General features: G+C 50.4%; 2 protein-coding genes across 2 annotated transcripts in view; one reads left to right on the top strand and one right to left on the bottom strand.

The window, feature by feature from the left end:
- Positions 1–6,029, top strand: part of Loxl2 (lysyl oxidase like 2) — an 80,631-nt gene extending 74,602 nt beyond the window's left edge. The window contains exons 12-14 of the mRNA XM_057786752.1: positions 609–745; positions 2,816–2,927; positions 3,521–6,029. Of these exons, the coding sequence (XP_057642735.1) occupies positions 609–745; positions 2,816–2,927; positions 3,521–3,600 (329 nt within the window). The 3' untranslated portion in view covers positions 3,601–6,029. The remainder of the gene's footprint in view (positions 1–608; positions 746–2,815; positions 2,928–3,520) is intronic.
- A 1,595-nt stretch (positions 6,030–7,624) lies between these two features.
- Positions 7,625–15,272, bottom strand: R3hcc1 (R3H domain and coiled-coil containing 1). The gene is made up of 9 exons (XM_057786680.1): positions 15,206–15,272; positions 15,099–15,160; positions 14,648–14,775; positions 14,131–14,268; positions 12,810–13,539; positions 11,788–11,960; positions 10,378–10,448; positions 8,705–8,800; positions 7,625–7,917 (listed from the first exon to the last, which is right to left on the bottom strand). The coding sequence occupies exons 1-9, from the start codon at positions 15,270–15,272 to the stop codon at positions 7,784–7,786; spliced, it is 1,599 nt and encodes a 532-aa protein (XP_057642663.1). The 3' UTR covers positions 7,625–7,783.
- Between the last annotated feature and the right edge of the window lie 5,101 nt (positions 15,273–20,373).

The following is a 20,373-nucleotide window of genomic DNA, read 5'->3' as shown; positions in this document are numbered from 1 at the left end:
CCTCCTGGTGTCCCAATATCAAACTCTCCCCTTTCAGGCTATAGAGCCCTGAGATGTTCCCAACTCTTCTCCCTGACCCTCATGCACATATTCTGCTTCTGCCTCGGGTAGGTCATCACACCTTTCTGTGATGGCCTGATAGGACACCTGCCACTCTGACACACTAAGGACCTTTTCAGGACAGATATCCATCCTCTACCTATGGCCCACATGAGGTTCTAGACCCTGGCGTAGCCCACTGCTGACATCAGGAATCACAGAGAAAAGAGGTTGTGAATGAGTAACTGTGGGCAGACCATCTGTGAGGGACTAATGTCTTGGATGACCACGACACGCATCCCTACCCCAGGCTGAGGAGTTCACAGGAATGCCAGCCTAGTCCCGACTGGTCAGGGAGCACTTTGTGGTGGAGAGGACCTTGAGCCTGGCTTGGAGAAAAGGCTGGTGTGTAGACAGGAAATTGAGCGAGAGGGTTCTGTTGAAATGAGAAGGTGTCAGAAACCCCCATGGGAAGGATGGAATGGAACGAGGCTGGGAGGCTTGGGGGCTGGAAGGGGTGAGGTGGGGACCGTAGGTGCATGGCGATGCTCTTCTCTGCCCACCCACAGACATTCAGAAGAGTTACGAGTGTGCCAACTTCGGGGAACAAGGCATCACCATGGGCTGCTGGGACATGTACCGTCATGACATTGACTGCCAGTGGATAGACATCACCGACGTGCCTCCTGGAGACTACCTATTCCAGGTGAGGTGGGGAAAACCCAGGGTTGCTGGAAGAGAAGCAACTTCCTCCGTCTGCTTCCTGTGGGTGTTCAGAAGCAAAACTCATGAGTCCAGGCAGGGTGCCACAATCAGAGGCCATCCTATCTGACACACATCATATGTGAGGCACGTGGGCCTGAGGGATACTGGGTCTGCAGGGCATGCTGGGAGTCCATAGTGCAACCCAAGATGTAGAGACAGTCATATATAATTCAGTTAACCTCCAGAGCTTGAAATCAAAACCTATCTCTGAGCTAATTTAGATGGTGAGTCAGGAATCAGTTCCATGAACTCTGAGGCAACCCATATCTCCAGCTCCCCCTCAGCCACCATCCCGATTTCCTCCGGTCTTCACACCTTGCTTTGGTGTGTTCTACTGAGGTCGAAAGCAGCTGCGTTATGCTGCAGCTTTGCAATGTTCCTTCCTCAGGAGGATCTGCAAAAGGGCCATCTCCATGCCCATCAGCGAATCCGTCAGGCTAGAAAGTCAATCTAAGGACAGCCTGGCCAGGGAACTGCTTTGTGAGGGCTCCCAACAACCCTGCCCCGAGGAAGAGCCAGGGAGCCTTGGCTTCCGCCTTCCTGCAGACAGTTGTGGCGTACTCCAGCCAGGCCCACGTGGCAGGGGAGAGAAACACTGTCTCCCAGTTTTCTCCTGGCACCTGGCTGCATTCCTGCCTCCAGAGACTTCGCTTCCACATAGCCCCATGGTGTTGCATGTCCCAGCTTGCCCAGTGGGATGGTAAAGTGTGTGGCCAGAAATGGATTCTGCTGCCTTGAAAGCATTCTTTGTGGGGAATTCAGCCAGCCCATGGTCTAGCCCACAGTCTCTACTGCTAGACACTCCCTTGAAGAGCCAACACCTGCAGAGAAGTAACCACAGGGTGCTTTGAAAGGGTCCCAGGGCCCTTTCAGCTTTGAAAAGGAGACAGCCAAGCACTTTCTAGCCACAAGCCAAGCCTGAGCCACAGCAGACCTGGGAGCAGAGTGTTCTTATTTAAAGGTGGACTTTCATGGCTGTGGACATGTATGCAGTGCCTGGTGGCTCATACTGGCAGCTTGCTGTCACTCAGCAGAGTGAATATGTATCATCATATCTGCTAACAGTGTTTAAAGGTCTCTGGTGGCCCAGGCTGGCCTCTGGCCAGGAAGTGTATCAACTCTCTCAGTAAAGGGACACTATTAGTATCTTCATGCCATAGCTAGGCAAATGCAGGCCACAAGTCTCTATGTGGTGTTCTTGTCCCCTAATCAACAGATGGGTAGACTTGGGGATATGCCAGCGCTTCTAATGACACACAACTCTGGATGCCCTGGACTGTAAGTCACTAGTACACAACAGAGCTTACTGTGTGACAGACAATAGAGATTGGAAGAGGACTCCCGAAGGGAGGAAGTGACCAGGGGTGCACAGACTCAGAGGTAGGGATGGGTGGGCAGATGGGTTTCGGGGGTCCTTGCTTTGTCCCCTCCAGATACAGAGACCTCAATCCACTTCCCTCATATGCTCCTATGTTTTGGAAGCTTGGTTGTGAGGGTGGGGAGGACTGTGGAGACCACACAATTCACCCTAGCCTTGCTCCTCCTGTGTGGGCCACACCCACCCTGAGGACCTGACTTGAGCCCAGGTTGTAATTGGATGCACTCATGTTCATGCTTCAGGGATAGTAGAATGGGCAGAGAGCTGTCTGGACCTTAGTGTGGGAAGTGCTATCCATCCCCATGTTGAATGGGTGGGGCTGAGGGGATAACCAGGATTTAGGGAGAAGAGAAATCAGAGAAAAATCAGGCCACCCCAGAGAGAGACATTTACCAGTTTGTCTGGATGGACAGAGCCACACGGCACATGACCTGGGTAGGTTGTGGTTAGCAGGCCAGACACAGGCTTTCCAGAGTAGCCCCTACCAAGCCAGGATACAGCCAGATGGCCTCAGTTTGCACAGCGTCTCTTAGGGAAGACCCAGCCATATTGTTAAAGATACGCAGACTCTGCCCTGGAGTGGAGGATGTCCAGCAAGGGAGTTGCAATGTTCTCTGACTTGATTTCCTCCAGGTTGTCATTAACCCCAACTATGAGGTGCCAGAATCAGATTTCTCTAACAACATCATGAAGTGCAGGAGCCGCTACGATGGCTACCGCATCTGGATGTACAACTGTCACGTGGGTACGTTCCCTCGACAGCCCCGCCCTCCTCAGGGTGCTGAAGACACAGGACACAGCTGCCCTACTTTCTCCAGGAACCAGAGGCAGCTAATCTGGGAGATGCTGGGAGTGGAGCCAGCATCAGATTCCTAATTCAGAAAGAAAGCCAGAGATGCAGGAAGGCCTGGGTGGGGATTGGGTATTCACAGCCAGCCCTGGCCAAGGAGAGAGGTTGGTGCAGAACGGGCCGACCTAGCAAGAGCAGGCCCTAGGTCTATATAAGGGCTGGAGCTAAGACCATCAGTCCACTGTTCCTGTGACCTCAACTATGTAGGCCTCAGTTCATGGGCTCTGTGTATTGGGTTTTGCTGCTAAGCACTCTCCTGCCTCGTCACCAATGATGAGTTTTTCCCTTGGGGAACAAGAAGAAAATCAGTTTTTGCCTCTGTTGGCATACGTCAGGCCTCAGTCCTGGTGGCAGTGTCTGTTTAAACACCCTAAGTTTGTCACGGTACCTGCCGAGTTCCTGGCTCACTAGTGCCACCCTGGGGGAGGCTCACTGGGGTCACCGCTGAGCCTGTTCCTAATTCTGTGTCCTTGACGCCTGCTCTCCAGGTGGCGCCTTCAGTGAGGAGACGGAACAGAAGTTTGAACACTTCAGTGGACTTCTAAATAATCAGCTATCTGTGCAGTAAAGAAGACCCTGGGTCAGGCATGACGGCTCATGCCTGCTATCCCTGCACTCAGGTCAAGGCGGGAGGATTGCCACGAGATTTCCACTCCAGACATTAGATCGAACTTCAGTCTCACCAAAAAAAGAAAAACAAGAAAGAAAAGAAAAAAGACAAAAGAAAGGAAGAAAAGAAAAATGACTTCATGGTCACCTACTGAGTTCAGGTGACAGTGTCTCCTGGCCGGATTATCAGTTGCCATCTCCCGGCTAGCCAGCTCTGGCTGAGAAGAAAGGTGCTCCTTCATTCACCAGGCACGGCTGCGTGTCCCTGTCCTGAGGCCTCAGGGGCAGGGGCTTTGGCACGTGGCTATGGGAACTGGAAGGCAAGCTATGAGCAGGTTATCCCATCCAAGTTTTGGCATATCCTAAGTGTGACATCACCACGCCCTGCAGAGATGGCCCATTTTCTTCTGGAGATGTGGCAGGTGTGAACCACTTAACTGTGGAGGTGGTTAAGCCGGCTTCCATTTTCCCCCTTCTTAGGTCATTTCTGGAAAACTTGAATATGAAGACCTCTGTATTAAGTGTTTTTTTTTTTTTCCTCATTGTACAAACTTCTTGACCAAATCAACTTGAGGAAGGAAGGCTCTATTTGGGCTCGTGGTTTGAGGACCCAGTGCATTGTCGTGGCAGAAAGGGCACTGCAGGGGAGCTTGCGGTGTCTGGTTTCAAGCTCACTATCTAGCTGAGGATGACCTTGAACTTCTGATCCTCCTGTTTCTACCCCCAGAGTGCTGGGGATGAACCCAGGACTTCATACATGTAAGGCAATGTGCTCTTTAACAATTATAGCTGCGTTTTCAGCACCCACCTTTCTCAGCTGCTTTAAAATGTGCATGTTCTTCTCCTTGCCAAACTGCACATTTTTCTGTATCTTTCTGCTCCACCTGCTCATTTTTTTTTTTTTAACTGTGGGCCTAAATAAGAGCAGTGGGCAGAACCATACATACCACAGCCTGAATGCTAGCCCATCTTAAAACGTCCCCTGCCAAAGAAATTAGTCCATTGCTCTTAAGACCCACTCGAGTGCTCAGAACACAGGCAGGATACAGCTGGATTATTGCCAGGGCATAACTGAGCTCCTAGCTCAGTTCCAGATAGCCAGATACTCCAGGGCCCCACTGAAACCTCAGGCACCAGGCCTCCAATGTCCACCTTTCTCTTGGCATTCTGGTCTCCCAAACTCCCACCAGAATAGCCCACTCAGCTGTTCTCACCACTCTAGAGCTTTTGGGGCCCGGAATTCCAAACTCTTCCAGATTCCTCCCTAAAACCTATTCCCAAAGCCCAAGAACTCCGTGGCCAATATTAATCTTGTATTCGTCACTTTTCTCATTACTGTGACAAAATGCTTGACAAGAGCAGGCTAAGGGAGGGTCACTTTGGGCTTAGAGTTCAGAGTGCAGTCCATCCTAGTTGGAGAGGCGTGGTGGCAGGTGCAGAGGGCAGGGTTCACATGGTGGCCACGGTCAGGAAGCTGATGGGTGAATGCTGGTGCTTCGTTTGCTTTCACCTTAGTATTCCGCCTCCAACCCGGGCCCAAGGAATGGTGCTAGTAGTGTTAGCGTGGGCCTTCCCTCTTCCGCTAAACCTCTTCGGGAAGCATGCTCAGAGACCCACCCAAAGGTGTGTTTCCTGGGTGGTTGTAATCCCGTCCAGGTGACCATCGAGGTTACCTATCACGACCTCTTCCAGTCAAACCAACTTCTGTATTCCAGGCAGTTAGAGCCACACTTTAAAGTACAGTAGCAAGACATGCATTCCAAGATTCCAAGGGGGATGACTGAAGATTTGGATGGTTCTGCCACAGGACAGGAAGAGAAAATCATGGGGACATGGGAGGGGCCCTTCACCTCCAAGTCTGGCTGAAGCGCTTGCCAGCTGACAGTGCTGGCACAGATAACACTGTGACTGGTGCTAATATAGAAACAGTATTCATTTTATATAGAGATCTTCTAGTAGGAACGTTAAAATAGCAAGGAATTATGACGTATAAATGGCCTTTCTCCTGTCCCAGCTGTAAACCTACAATTCCCTAGAACTTCACCAGAAACCCCATTTATAGTAAAAAAGCTTATCTCAAGACCCTTGTGCTGGCCTCATGACCCATGGTTTCACCTTATCAGGGTACAGTCCGATCCAAGGCACCTCTGGAAACACCTATAATCTCACTATCAAGTAGGGGAAGAGGTTGGGAGCGGGACTTAGAAACCCATCGCTAATACCAAAGGCTTCCAAACCCGTGTATAGCTAGTTCCTAAGACACGTAGGAACTATTACCCTTTGAGAAGCCCCCACCCAGCTCTCAGGTGGGCCTTACTCTTTCCCTGAGCACCTCTTATTCCCTGTAACTTAAATTTATATTTAAAATATTTTAAATAAACTTTAACTCTGCTTCTTTCTGGCTCGTCTGAAGTTTCTTCTCTGCAGCAAAGTCAAGGACCCAGAGGTCTCTAAGGGGAAAGGGGACCTCAGGCTGCTGTCGATGGTGCGGTCTCCTGTAGCACCACTATTGACAGGTCTGACTTGTGGTACCCTGCTTGTTGCTGCAACCATCTACCCAACAAGAGGGACTTAGGGGAGCAAGGATTTAGGCGCGTGGTTTGAGGGCAGGTGCAGTTTGAAGCTATGGCAAGAGGCTCAGGGAGCTGCTTGCTCACATCTCAGTGGGCCAGGAAAAGAGAAGGCCAACACTCATGTGACTTTCCCCCTTCAGCCTAGGACCCCAAGGCATGGGATGGTGCTACCCATGTTCAGGGTGAGTCTTCCCTCCTCAGTTGGAAATGCCCTAGCAGACATACCCGGAAATGTGTCTCCCATGGGACTCTAGATCCAGTCAAGTTGATGATAAAAGTTAGCCATCACACAGCCCTAATATATAATACCATTTTTTCTTTTTTATACCTATGTAACTATTGTTGCTGTGATCATACCTGAGAGAAACAATGTACAAGGAAGAAAAACTGTTCATTTGGGCTCATGGTTCAGTCCACTGTCAGCTGGCTCCATGTTCCTGGGCTCATGAGACAATGTCAGTCCAAAATTATTGATTCAGCTATCAACTGGATTCTAGGTGGTACTCATCAAACCCACCTCATCACACATACATACTTGTAGGTTGGAGTGAAATGTTCCCTCTTTGTACCTAGGTTTGCTTCCAACCACTGCCCCTGGGCCCAAAGCTTCCTACATGTAGGAGTGCAGTACATATTTCGTCTCACACTTTCAGGAACGGTCCCTATGTCCTTCCAAAGTTCCCTGTGATCTGGAGGGCTCTATCAGTACAGGCTGCAGCCCTGAGAAGCTATCGGAGAGACCCGAGCAGGAGCTGAGGTCAGCTGTGGCCCATCTCAACAGCTGCTGCTCACTGGAACTTGGGGTAGGACACAGCAGTGTGTCAGAAACAGGCAGGACAGCTAGCCACAGGGCAGCTTCCCAGGGGAGAGTGGGCACTGGCAGAGCAGGGCTCCAGTCCTCCATGTGCAATCCTGTGTTACCAGTGTGTTGACCCTAGCAAGCCTGAGATCAACAGGGACTCCAATCTCCAGAGTGGGCCACGGTGCTTCCAATACTACACCCGAGACTCGAGAGAGGAGAGCACTCTCCCGTCCTACAGGGATGCCCTGGGTCTGTTTCTGAGGGGACACCTGGCATGCACTCAAGTCGCACCTCTTGGCTTTGTTCGAGCTTACTTATGAGGAGCCCTTTTGTGATCCACATCTGCAAATAACGCCTCAGCACTGCTACACCCACAGCTGCACACAGCTGCCCACAGAAGATGGCAAGCTGGGGTTGCTGAAACGGGGATACTGGGCAAGTGACATGGAGCAAGTACCACGTACTCCCCAAACAATGGCCACCTGTGCACAAATGCCCCTGAAGTGAAGATGGGACCTCTAGGCAAGGTGACCTGATATTCAGTAACCATGGGCCCTCGGTAAGAGATGGAACAGCACCCTCTAGTGTCCCTCAAGGCCACACTTGGATGCAATCAACACAACCTTAAATTTTTATTTCTTCTCAATTTCTGGGACCAGCTCAACAAAAGCCTACCGTGCCCCACAGCAGCTCCAGCGGGGGCTGTCCTTGGGTCATCAAAGGCATGGCTGGGGCCCAGCCTAGTCTGGACAGCTGGCTGTGGGGCCTCAAGATGGCAGGAGACTCGGGGCAGCAGGCAGCTCTTTCCTTCTGTTGTGTTGGAGTCCCAAGGCCCGGGCCACCAGCCTGCGGGCCACCGCCGAATCTGTCTGTGGCCTCTCCTTCGCTAGCTGCAGGAGCTCTGAAAGGAAGAGTCAGGGGGTGGGACTTGGATTCGAGGCCAGGGATGTTTCTCCTCTGGGTGACAGACAGAGCAGCCTTGAAAGCCAGATGAGGGTCAGCCCATGTCTAATGGTATGGAGCAGAACTGGGGTCCTATACAGCAGCCAGGGGTGCCTGTGAAAGGGTCTCAGGCCTGTATTTCTGCCTCCCTGTGGGACCTGACCCCTCTTGTCAACCTGGTTCATCGTGCAGTGGGAATGAGGAGTAACTAACCCAGCATCTCCTTGCTCTGTGAGGCCCTTAGGAAGGAAACACTCAGGAGAGGACACCTGGACCACTGGACATAAAGACGGGATATTGTTTCTAAGAAGCCTAGAACAAGGCCACGTCACCATTCAGTGGCATGAATAGCTTTGGTAAACCTCCCTTGGGCCCATTCTGAAAGAGGAAATGAGGGAGCTCACAGTTGGCATCCAGCTCCTGTACAGGTGAATTAGTCACAGAACCAAGGTCCCATCTAGGGCTGATCCCAAGGCCCAAGAACTTTTTACCCTTCAGGAGGACAGTCTTCATGGCCCTCTGGAAGGAAGATGGGGCTTTTCCTAGATCAGTGGCCAGAGGAAGGCATGAGTGGGAGGACAAACACACATGGTACCTGACCCTAGGCCTTCTCCGGGCCTAAGGGACGCTGAGCCCCGCTAGCTACTATAGCCCAGGCTCTTGAAGAGCAGGGAAATAAAGAAGGGAAAACAAACCAAACACAAATGCACACACAGCCTCCCCATGGAGGGACAGGCTTCCCTTACTTGGCCTCTGCAAGGCTTTGAGCTTCGACTGCTTAGTTCCCTGTGTGAGAGGCCGGATCTTGAGCATGGAGAAATCCTTGGCCAGGGCCTCAGCAGCTGGAGAAAAAAGAGGAGTCTGGGGTGATTCTTGTGCTATGTGAACCGCCCACCCCAGGGGTCTGGAGTACAAACATTATCCCAAACTGCCACAGCCACTCTATACATCCCAATCTCAGCTGCTCGGCCTGATCTACCTCAGTAAAGGTGACGACAGTGTCACCTTGTGCCCAGATCCCTAAGGAACTGTACAGTGGGCACTGTCTGTGCTGTCAGATGATGTCCCAGCCCAGTGTTTAGATACTCACAGCAAGTATCTGACTTACCTACGAAAGTCAGAACTTAGAGCAGACTCCCCTTCTATCCTCCAAGACCCCCAGGGACTCCAGTACTCCCTGCACCACCACACTGAGCTAAGGCGCACCTGACACCAGGACATAGCAGATGTGTAATCTGGACAAAGAAACTGAGGCCGGGGCATGATGAGCTCTTGCTATACTATTTATGGCAGGCCCAGGAGGCAGTACCCCAGTGTACTGGCTGGTTCTGTGTCAGCTTGACACAAGCTAGAATCATCAGAGATGAAGGAACCTCAGCTGAGGAAATGCCTCCCTGAGATCCATCTGTAAGGCATTTTCTGAATTAGTGATCAATGGGGGAGGGCCCAGCCCATGGTGGGTGGTGCCATCCCTGGGCTGGTGGTCCTGGGTTCTATGAGAAAGCAGGCTGATCAAGGCAATAAGGAGCACCCCTCCAGGGCCTCTGCATCAGCTCCTGCCTCCAAGTTCCTGCCCTGTTTGAGTTCCTGTCCTGACTTTCTTCAGTGATGAAGAGCAGTGTGGAAGTGTAAGCCAGATAAATCCTTTCCTCCCCAGCTTGCTTTTTGGTGATGATTTTTCATCGCAGCAATAAAAACCTTATCTAAGATACCTAGTCAGAGCTTATTCTTCCGTCGTCCTCAGTGGGCACTTGGCCTTTCTTCCTACCTCTCTTCCAGGAGCTCCCTCCCCATCACTCCCTCTGCTCCTCCCCTCCTCAGCTTTAGACCTTACAAGGGCCAGGCCAAACCTGAGCAGGGTACTCCCAACTCTGATGTGCACGCAGTTTCGGGTGGGAGAGTCTTATTTAAGTGGAATGACAGGGACAGCTTGGGACAATGGCTGAAGGGGAGGCTGCATGGTACTCTAGCTTCCACGGTGAGAGGCCTGTAATCCACCATAAACCCCGGCATTCTGGGGGGCAGGGATGATGGACCCCACAACTGAGGCTGACATAAAGACTGAACGATAAGGCACCTGCTTGCATCCTGTGCTAAATGCCTGTGAGCCAGAGTAACAGCACCTGATAAATGCCTTTCTTCAGTTTAGAGAAGGATCTATGGCTTGCCCATGCCACCTGTCCAGTAAATCCTAACAACTCTGTACTGAAAGTGCCAACAGAAAGAGGACAGGCAAAAGAGCTCCCCAGGCCACAGCCCCCGGCACCCAGACTGTGATTCGGGCTTGCTGAGAGTTGAGCCCATGGGCTGAAGGTAGTCTAGACCTGGATATAGATGGCCCTCCACCTAGGGGACCCAGGCACCTCTGCTCTCAATGGAGGCCAGAGAAGGAGCAGAGCCCAACAGGAAGCCACCTTACCTGAGGCCTGGCAGGGAAAGATGCCGATGGCGTGAGTGTCATCCACCCACTGGATCTTGAACCCCTTCTCTCTGTGTGGGGAGAGGACACAGGAGCTCACAAAAGCCAGTGCTCAAGACCCTTCCCCTTGGATCCTGCAGACCAGATCCCTCCCAACCCAAGCCCCGAGACCAAGCTATCTCCTCTGTTAGAAAGGATCACTGGCACACTTTCTCACTAGAGCATTAAGTCAGCTGCAGACCCACTGCCACCCTGCAAACAGGTCAGTATCTGGGACAGAATGAGACAGTACTGGAAGGCTCATATAGCCCAAAGCAAAGAATGACGACAGCTCCCCAGATACTGCCATAGCCAGGCTGAGCATGGGCTCTGAGTAAGAAAGCCAAAAGGTTTATGGGGTAGGAGGGGAGAGAGGTCCAAACAGGCATATCAAGGACATGGCTCTGGCTGGCCCTCTCCCTGTTCCTCAGGAAGCCATCACGAACTCTGTGCCTAGGGGGAACTAGAAGCAGTTTCAGAATGGCCCTACTCCTCTAGTGGCACGGCCCGCTCGACAAGGGATCATTGGTGGCCCTGTGGGGCCATAGAGTTAGAGACAGCTGAAAAAGTAAACTGCCACCCTCTCGGCTGTCCCCTCAGCACGGGTGCAGAGGACAAGATGTATGGAAAACAGTGTCAGAGAGGAGGGCCAGGAGTAAAGGGGTTTTGTTTTATTTTTATTAGATTTATTTTATTGTATGTGTATTAGTGTTTAGGTTAAATGTGTACCACATGCATGCCTGGTGCCCAAAGATCTCCTGGAACTGTAGTCACCAACGATTTTGAGCTACTATGTGGGTGTTGGATCCCAAGCCCCGGTCCTCTACAAGAACAGCAAGTGCTCTTAACCTCTGAGCCATCTCTCCTGCCCCAGAAAGGGGTTTTAAAAAGCCCACATAGGTAAAGCAAAGACAAATGGGAAAAAATGCAAATTAGAAAAAAAAAAAAGGAAGAAATGGCAGAAGGCTGTATCCATGGGAATCTGGGAGGAGCCAAGAAGTCCTGTCTCTTGAGTGTCTCCCTCCAGGCTACCTTGGACCTGCTCCAGCCAGGCACCCCCATACATAACTGTCATACAGGATGGCCCTCAGGCTATGGGAGGCCCACTGACCCACTGGCATCCGGACAGCTGTGTCCTGAGATGGATAGAAGGCCTTGTGGTCCCAGCAAGGGTGTGCACACGCAGACCTTGGCCCGTGTCTAGGCGGGTGCTCAAACACCAACCCTTCCCCTCCCTCAGTCAGAGTCATCAGGCTGACCTGCCTCAGAGCAAGTACCCCAGACAGCAACACCTCCCTCAGCCTTCCGTTCTAGGGCAAGCAGGGAAGGGCTACCCTAGCGTCTCCCAGGCCCCCCACCTTTCCTACTCACTGGAACTCAGAGAAGATGGCTAGCAGGTCCTCAGTCTTGAGTGTTGGCTTAAAGTCATAGATCTCCACCACGTGGGCCAAGTCCCTCTCCCCAGGTAGCTCTTCTGCAAAGGAGGATGTGTCTAGGTGGATCTTCTCTACCTCGATCTCCTTTTCAGTCAGGTTTGCTGTGATCTGGGAACAAACAGACCCTTTGGCAAGGGAGAGCTGTGACCCAGCTGTGATTCCCCCCACACACACAACCCTGTCATGCTTTCCAATCTGACAGTTCCGGGGGAGAAGTCTGCTCAGTCGGAATCTGGTTATGGCAGCTTTATTTCTCAGAACGTGGGTGTTTTAGAGGAGGGTGCTTGGTTTTGTGGAGTCCCCACTAGATGACTCCCAACTGTGACCACTGTGTTTCACCTGAACTTGAAAAGTGCATCCTATATACTACATACCCTTTTTACAGATGGAGGGGCAATGAGTTAAGTAGTTTGCCCAAAATTGCATAGTCTATAGAAAAAAAAAAAGCTGGACAAAGCCAGTATCTTTATTTTTCTTACTACAAATATGATATTCTCAAAGACTGTGCATAAAACAACAAAGATACCCAGCCTCTCAATTGTTCCAAAGTCAATGTTAGGGGCAGGCACATGGTCTCAAGAAAACACAATTTGTAAGGCAGAGCTCCAGGCAGGAGGGTGATTTTCTCGAACAGAGAGCAACACACCTGTGAGGACTATGTTTCCACCACCTTGTGATGCATGCACTACTTTTCTTCATAAGAGGAAACGACTTTAAAAAGCAAATGACTTGCTCAGGGCTGACCATCTCCTAAATGGTCGGACTGAGACCCAACTACACGTTCCTTCTCCAGGTTCCCAGCCTTCCATTACCCAACACCCAGGCCTGAGTCATTTTTCATACATCCCATTAGCGCAGCCCCTCCCTCACCTCCAGCCCAAGGCCCTTCTCCCATACCCTGAGGCCACACCCACCTCACCTCCGCCCTCCCTTTTCTGGGTTTAAGAGCCTCATCACCTCCTGCAGTAGCTCGTTGAAATAGTCATGGTGGGTGTCATCATCCTCTTCCTCCTCATGCATCTTTTCTTCTTCTTCATCCACCTTCTCTTCCTCCTCCACCTTCCCTTTCTGCTCAGCCGGCTTCTCCTCCTCCTCCTCCACCTTCCCTTTCTGCTTGCCTACATCCTCATCTTCCTGACCCACCTTCTCTTTCTCCTCTCCCTCTCCCTTTTCCTCTTGGTCCACCAGACTCTGCACCAGCTGACTCCTATTTTCCTCCTCCAAGGCCAGCTGTGGGCTGGACCCCTGCTGCATGGCTCTCTCCACCCCTTGTTCCTTCTCAGAAGGATTCTGGGAGGGCTCAGGGTCAACCAGCTCCAGCTGTGAATGATTTGCATAGCCTGAATCAGTGCTCTTCGCGGTTCCCAGAGTCACCAACGTGGGAACTGCCTGGTCAGCTTCAGGGTCCCCAGCCCCCCTAGGCTCTTCTGAAACTCCACCAGCTGGGGCCTCTCCCCTGAGGCCTGGGATGGAGGGTGCTACCGGTTCATCTTGCCTGCGTCTCACGGGGGGCACATACAAAGGTTGATCTGGCTTCAGCTTCCATCCACGATGCCACCGGCCAGGAGGAACACCTCGAGAACCAGCAGCTCCTCCCTGATGTGAGGTGTACCGGGGACCACGGAACTTGCTGGGATGGGAGGCAGGAGGGCAGCAGGGACCAGAGGGGCCATCTGAACTGGGTACCCTGGAGTAGGAACAGAAGATTCAGAGGATGTCTGAGTCTACAGCAAAATGACTTACTGGAGCCACGACACTACCAAGTCAACATTAAGCAAAGGTCACAACCAAAATGACCCTCAAAAGAATCTCTTACAAAGGGGCTCCCTCATGAACACTACAATCAGATTAGTGGGTGCTGAATTTTTGATTACACACGAAATCAGCTTGCATTTAGGAGCTGTTATTAGGATCAAAGTCACAATGATAAGACGTCCGTGTTGTGACTACACACGGGACTAGGGATGACTACAGGCTGACAGACTCTTCCCCTGAACCAAGGTCTCTCTGCAGCACGCGCTCACAAAGAGAGAGGTGCAAATGTACCCTTACTAGTCCAGTTACTTTTAGTGTGCACTCTGGCCCAACATGAATGTCTGATGTAGCCAAGTCAATTGTATCCCCAATGGAGCAAAAGACAACCCCAACTTCACACAACTGGGGGGTTCCTGCCCTGGTGTTCCTGCCAAGATCTACCCTCCCTGGCTAGCCAGCAAGCCCAACCATCACACAAAAAAATCAATTGCTGAGAGCCCTCCATGTGGGTAGGAAAACACACCTGATGTCCAGGTGACAGACGACGGTCCTCCTCTTCCAGCCCTCCCCAACAGAGAAGCTGCTCAAGAGATCAAAAGTCTCTGCTGTTCTATGGATCAGGTACCGCAGGCGGCTGGAGACTGGGGGGAAAAGGAGGACCCTGGGAAGGAACCAAACCAAGTATTAAGTCGGAGTATTTAGCCAAGGCTGCAGGTCCAGTTTCTGGACTTGATTCCCACGAAGGCCACTCCCAGGTTTGTGGTGGCTTAACACTGTGCCCAAGCCTGTCCCTGGCTAATTGCAAAGTAGATCACAGGGAGCTACAGTTCCCATCATTCCTAAGAGGGTGGATACTTTTGCTTGAGTGGGATGACGCTCGGCTACAAAGGAAAGATGTGGCTGGATAAGGCGGCAGGGGCTAAAGTCTCAAGTCAGGCGGGGCCTGGCCGGTGGTCCAGTCAGTTACCTGGGCACAGAACCTGGGAGAGGGGGAAACCCTGCCCTTCCTAGCATTAACGTCACCCCCTAGTTCCCCGTACTTGGATAGCTGTTTCTGCAACAGGAAGCGATCCAGCTCCTCCTGGACCCGGTGGACAAAGTCATTTTCGGCCGAGGAGAGGAAGACACCGTCCAAACAGAGAAGGGCCAGGGTGACAGATGGCAGAGCCTGTAGGGGCGGTAGACAAGATCGGGATAAGAATATAGGCCCGGAGAGCGCCCACAATCCCACGGCGGACAGGTCTTCGGTGACTTTTGAATCCCTGGCCTTCGTGGAGTCCGACGGGAGGCGCGTGAGTGTGGGGCCGAGAGCGCTCACGTCCGGGGCCGGACTGGGGTCCTCCGCTCCAGCGCCGCTCTGCCTAGCGCTACAAGGGTTTTCCAATTCATGGGCACAGTCCCCTGAAACCGCTCCGCGACACCCAGCCGCCCTTCCCAGGAGCGATCAGGGGGCCCAGGAGGGGACCTCCGATACCTGCAGCACCCACTCACCGCGGCAGCCCGGAAAGTGGCCGCTGCGCTCTGAGTCCCCCGCCCCCCTGCTCCACAGCGGGCTCAGCGCCATCGTGCGGCCAGGAGGAGGTATCACACCCACTTGCCGCAGAGGGGCGTGTTCCTGTCCTGTTCAGAGGTGGGGCTGGGGCACTGCGCTAACCCGAAAGTCATAGGGTTTCTCCCGTAAAGACGCGACTAAGTGATTAATTAGACTCTTGAGAAAATGGAGGCCCCAAAGGGTGAAATGACTTGTCTAGAGTTACACAAGTCAAAAGTGGTTCTGATTCCAAAATCATTTATAGCGGTATATTATTTGTATTTTAATAAATCTTTCAACCCGAAAACCAGAAAAGCAAGGCAGCCAAGATGCTAGAGAAGTCTTACCCTCTGCCAAAGCTGTGTGACTGTAGACTAAGCAGCCTAAGCCTCTCTCTCCTCATTTTATACTCTCTAGAACTGGGATTAAAGGCATGTGACTCCCTAGAACTAGGATTAAAGGTGTGAGCCACCACTACCTATATTTGTTTCTGCATTGATCTTGTGTAGCCCAGGATGGCTTTGAACTCACAGAGATCCTTCTGCCTCTGCCTCCCAAATCCTGGGATTAAAGGTGTATGTCACCACTACCTGACCTCTATTGGCTTTAGCTTTGCCTCTGGTCTTCAGGAAAGATTTATTTATTAAAATACAAATAATACACCACTGTAATTATTATTTATTTATTCTTCTAGAACCAATTAAGTTCACCAGACACTCGTGAACCACTACTACATGCTAGATAGTGGTGGTATTATGTTTTTCTAATTCTAGAGTCCCTTGACCTGGTACCTAATGGAGGTAGACAGAAGGAAAAGGGAGGCTGGAGCTGGGGAGATGGTTTAGGGGTTAAGAGGGTGCGCTGCTCTCCGGCTCTAGTTCCAAAAGACACCAGCACATGGACACGTGTGTGGCACACATGTAAATAAGTAAATAAATCTTTCTTTTTAAAGGGCTGGAAAGCTGACTGCGCTGCTAAGAGCACTTATTGCTCTTGAGGAGACCCAGGTTCAGTTCCCAGTGCCCACGTGGTGGCTTAGAACCGCCGTAACACCAATTCCACGGGACCCAACACCCTTTTCTGAACTCCACCGGCACCAGGCATACAGATGGTGGTGTGCACATACAGGCAGAGAAAAACAATCACACACATTTCTTTTTGTTTGTTTCTAAGCACTGTAACCAGAATCCCCCTCCATCGCTCCTCCTTCTTCAATGAGAGACCTTCAGACCGCTTGTCACATAGAGACACCCCACTAACAAGGTGTGCTCCGTGTGGGTAACTGGGTTCAGTGGCCGCTAATACGCTGATTAGGGTGTCAAAATCAAGAACTAGCCTGCTTGGCAAACCACTGCTAATAGATATGCTATCATTAAGACTTCACACCTTAGCCAGGTAGTGGTGGCACACACCTTTAATTCCAGCACTTGGAGGCAGAGACAGCTGGATATGTAAATTCCGAGACAGCCAAGGCTAAATGGAGAAACCCTGTCTCCAAGAAAAAAGAATCAATGTCTTTAGAGTATTGACCAAGAGTCAGGCACAGAAACCAAAAATTCGATAAAATTAGGTGAATCTGATCAATGAGAGAGAGAGAAGATGGTATTTTACTCAAATAGAATTTTACCCAAAATAGAAGGCATGATTGAAAGATTAAGGATTAAATCCAAGCTACATAGGGTTGCACTCTGCCCCTTAGTCCCCTACTGGAGGGGTGTCAGAGTAGGAGTAAGATCCGGGACCTTCCTGTGACACAGAGGAATCATACGTATTATGTATAAAGAGTAGAAGTCAATTCACCAAGAAGTTCTACAATTGAAAGCACCAAACAGCAGGCTCACAAAACATACAGCCAAAGCTCATATAACATCAAATGATGTTCCAGGAAACAAGTAAACAAATGGTTGATGCAGATTATGATAAAAAAAAATAAATAAATTTCCTTTGTGTTAGTATTCAGGCATCTGTACTGGCCTGCCCTTGGGGTCCTGACAGGGTACGTTCTCAGCTGCAGCCACTAAGAGCACCTGCTGTGCACATTCGCTATGATCCCTTCTAAAAGGTGGGCCTCGCCATCTCCCTCTTTTCCATCTCTCTCCCTCCTCTTTCCCTTTCTTTCTTTCTTTCTTTCTTTCTTTCTTTCTTTCTTTCTTTCTTTCTTTCTTTCCTTTTTTTCTTTCTTTCTTTTATTTCTTTCTCTCTTTCGTTCTTTTATTTCTTTCTCTCTCTTTCTCTTTCTTTCTTTTTTTCTTTCTCTTCTGCCACTCTTGTTACCAGGGACCAGTCTCTTCCCCCCTCTCTGTCCGTCCTCTCTCTTCTTCCAATAAACTTCCTATGTGAGCCCTGTTGTATGATGTGACTCCTTCCCGCCAATCTTTAAATAAATTATAGCACTGTGGGATTGGAGAAACGGGTCAGTGGTTAAGAGCCCTTCCAGAGAACCTTACTTTAGTTCCCAGCACCCACAGTAGGCTGCTCACAACTACCTGTAACTCCAGTTCCAGGGATCTCTGACCTTCATAGGCACCTGTCCTACACATGTGTACACATACACATTTACACATTAACTAAAAATAAAGTAATTATATTAAAAGTTTCCTGATTGTAAAATCAGGTAGGTAGAAGCCAAAGAGGGGGCAATGGAGTGCCACGTACATTTCTCTAGCAATTCACATGTCAGGCGAAAAAGGAGTAATGTTCGTGGAATTTTAAAGGAAAGAAATGTTAACACCAGAAAGCTCTAGAAGCTGTGCTGCCTATAGGCAGTCTCAGATCTGCAGCCGCATGAAAACAAGTGGAGCCTTCCTGCTTGGCCTCAGGTGGAGGGGACAAAGCGTGTAGCTGGGAGACACCTTTCACCTGTCATGCCCAGCTCACTCCCACACCTTTTAGTAAAATCCACAAATAGTTCCAATTTTTTTCTCTAACGGCTTAGTCAATTTATTCAAGGATAGAGAGTCAACAACTTGTCACCGTGATGAAAGCAGAACTTCCCGCCTCCTGGCCTGGTGCTTTTCTCTACTTCTCCCCTCCTTTTCCATCCATAAATGATTATCCAGTCTCATTTTTTAATTCATTGATAAGAATCTAATGATGGCCTCTTTGGTGGGTATACTTGTGACTTAGTGCTATAGCTTGAAAATGTTTTATTCCTTCAGATTCATGCAGGAAAAGTTTGGGTTGTTGTTGTTGTTGTTGTGTAGCTCTGGCTGGCTTGGTATGTGCTCTGTAGACCAGGCTGGCTGCGAACATGCAGAGATCTACCTGCCTCTGTCTCCTAAAGACATGCACCACCACACCTGACTCATGCAAGAGCTTGTTTATTTGTTTAAGTGGTTGGCTTTTTTGAGACCGGGTTTCTCTGTGTAGCCCTGGGTTCTCCTGAAACTCACCCTGTAGACCAGGCTGGTCTTGAACTCACTGAGATCCGCCCACCTCTGCCTCAAGTGCTGGGATTAAAGGTGCCACCACCACCTGGCTTTGAATAAATCTTCAATTAAAAAAATAGAGTGATTGTGGAAGAACTTGTTTCTTCTTTGTTCTCCGCAGGTTCACACACACACACACACACACACACACACACAATGGGAATAGAAACAGCTTGAAAATTTTGAAAAGATCAAAATTGGGTGTGGTGTGTGTACCTGTTTATCCAGGGGCTTTGCAGTGTTTGTATGATATATTTGTGGGGGGTGTATGGAAGGGCTGTGAAGTGGTATGTGTGCATGGTGTTTGTGTATGTGTGTGTGTGTGTGTGAGAGAGAGAGAGAAAGAGAGAGAGAGAGAGAGAGAGAGAGAGAGAGAGAGAGAGAGAGAGAGAGAGAGAGAGAGAGAGAAACTAAGTTATCACTGAAGTCTCAAGAGGTGGCTGAGTGGGTAAAGGTGTTTGCTGCTGAGTTTGACTACCCCAGTTTAATCACTGGGACTCACACCACCAAAGGAAAGAACTCCCCCAAACTGTCTTCCGCCCCCCACCTGTGGACTGTGACATGTACATACACACATACACAAAATCAATCTTAAAAATCATTATTGATTGTAGAATACTTTTTAAACCTCCAAATCCAAGAAAATCAGTTATGAATACTTGTACAAGCACGAGATGTCCCCCAGAAAGGGGAAGGGGGCAGATTATTTACTATTTTCCCTTTGCTGTGTCAAGTGTCTCTGTGTATCAGCACAAAGCTTAGGGAGGAAGGGTTTGTGCTTTAAGAAGGGACACGTTTGTCACGGCACGGAAGGCATGGTGGCAGAAGTGTGGGAAGCTGGTCACAGTTGATTAGCAGACAGAAAACAGGAAGTAGCTGGACTGAAACAACCACAAGGCTCACCCTTAGAGACCCATTTCCTCCAGGACGACTCCAATTCCTATAGGTTAGAGAGTCTATCAGACCAGCACTGTCAGCTGGGTACCAAGTGTTCAAACACAGGAACCTGTGTGTGTTCGCGTGCCGGGGGCGGGGGGGGGTCACTTCACACTCGGAACACAACAGCAGAGATAAGGAGGGCTGTAGGGAAAGAGCAAGAGTAGGAAAGGAAGGGCTGGGAAAGACAGAGGGGCCAAAGGGACAAGCCAATGAAGAGTCCACCCTTCCCCTTTCTACCTGACTATCCCCTGTGGGTATCATCAAAATCCCAGGCGGTTTTCCTGTTGTCCTTCAGTTTCTAGGAGACCACTGCCCCAGCCTAGCCTGAGTTCTAGACCTTCTTAAAGGACCAGAGCGAACAGCGTGTGGTGTTACTTGAGTGTAATTCCAACACTTAGGAGGTAGGTAGGAGGATCTCTGATGTGAGGCCGGACACAGACTGTGTGAGCCCACATACTGAACTCCTTTTCCCAGTACTTGACTCCCTGCACCCAGCTTCATTTATCTCCTCTCCTGGACACAATGCTAGGTGGTGGTTGGTGTTTCTGACATCTACTCTGCAGATGTAGAGACTAAAGTAGGTGCTGAGAGATGGCTCAGCAGTTAGAAGTGTGTACTGCTCTCGCAGGGGACCTGAGTTCAGTTCCCAGTACCCATGTCAGGCGGCTTCACAACTGGCTTTAACTCCAGTTTCAGGGGATCAAATGTTTCTGGCCTCAATGGGCACCCACACTCATGTACATACCCACTCACACGGTTACAAGGCTAAAGTACGCAGAAGACTCACCGGTCAGTGCCACACAACTAGTAACTTGTCTCGCTCTAGTCTCACCACGCTGGAGTGAAGGTGAGGGCCAAGGGTAGGGTC

This window comes from Chionomys nivalis, chromosome 12, assembly GCF_950005125.1.
Source record: "Chionomys nivalis chromosome 12, mChiNiv1.1, whole genome shotgun sequence".
Taxonomy (NCBI): Eukaryota; Metazoa; Chordata; class Mammalia; order Rodentia; family Cricetidae; genus Chionomys; species Chionomys nivalis.
Note: the sequence above shows the minus strand (reverse complement) of the source record. Positions and strands in the feature narration are given on the sequence as shown.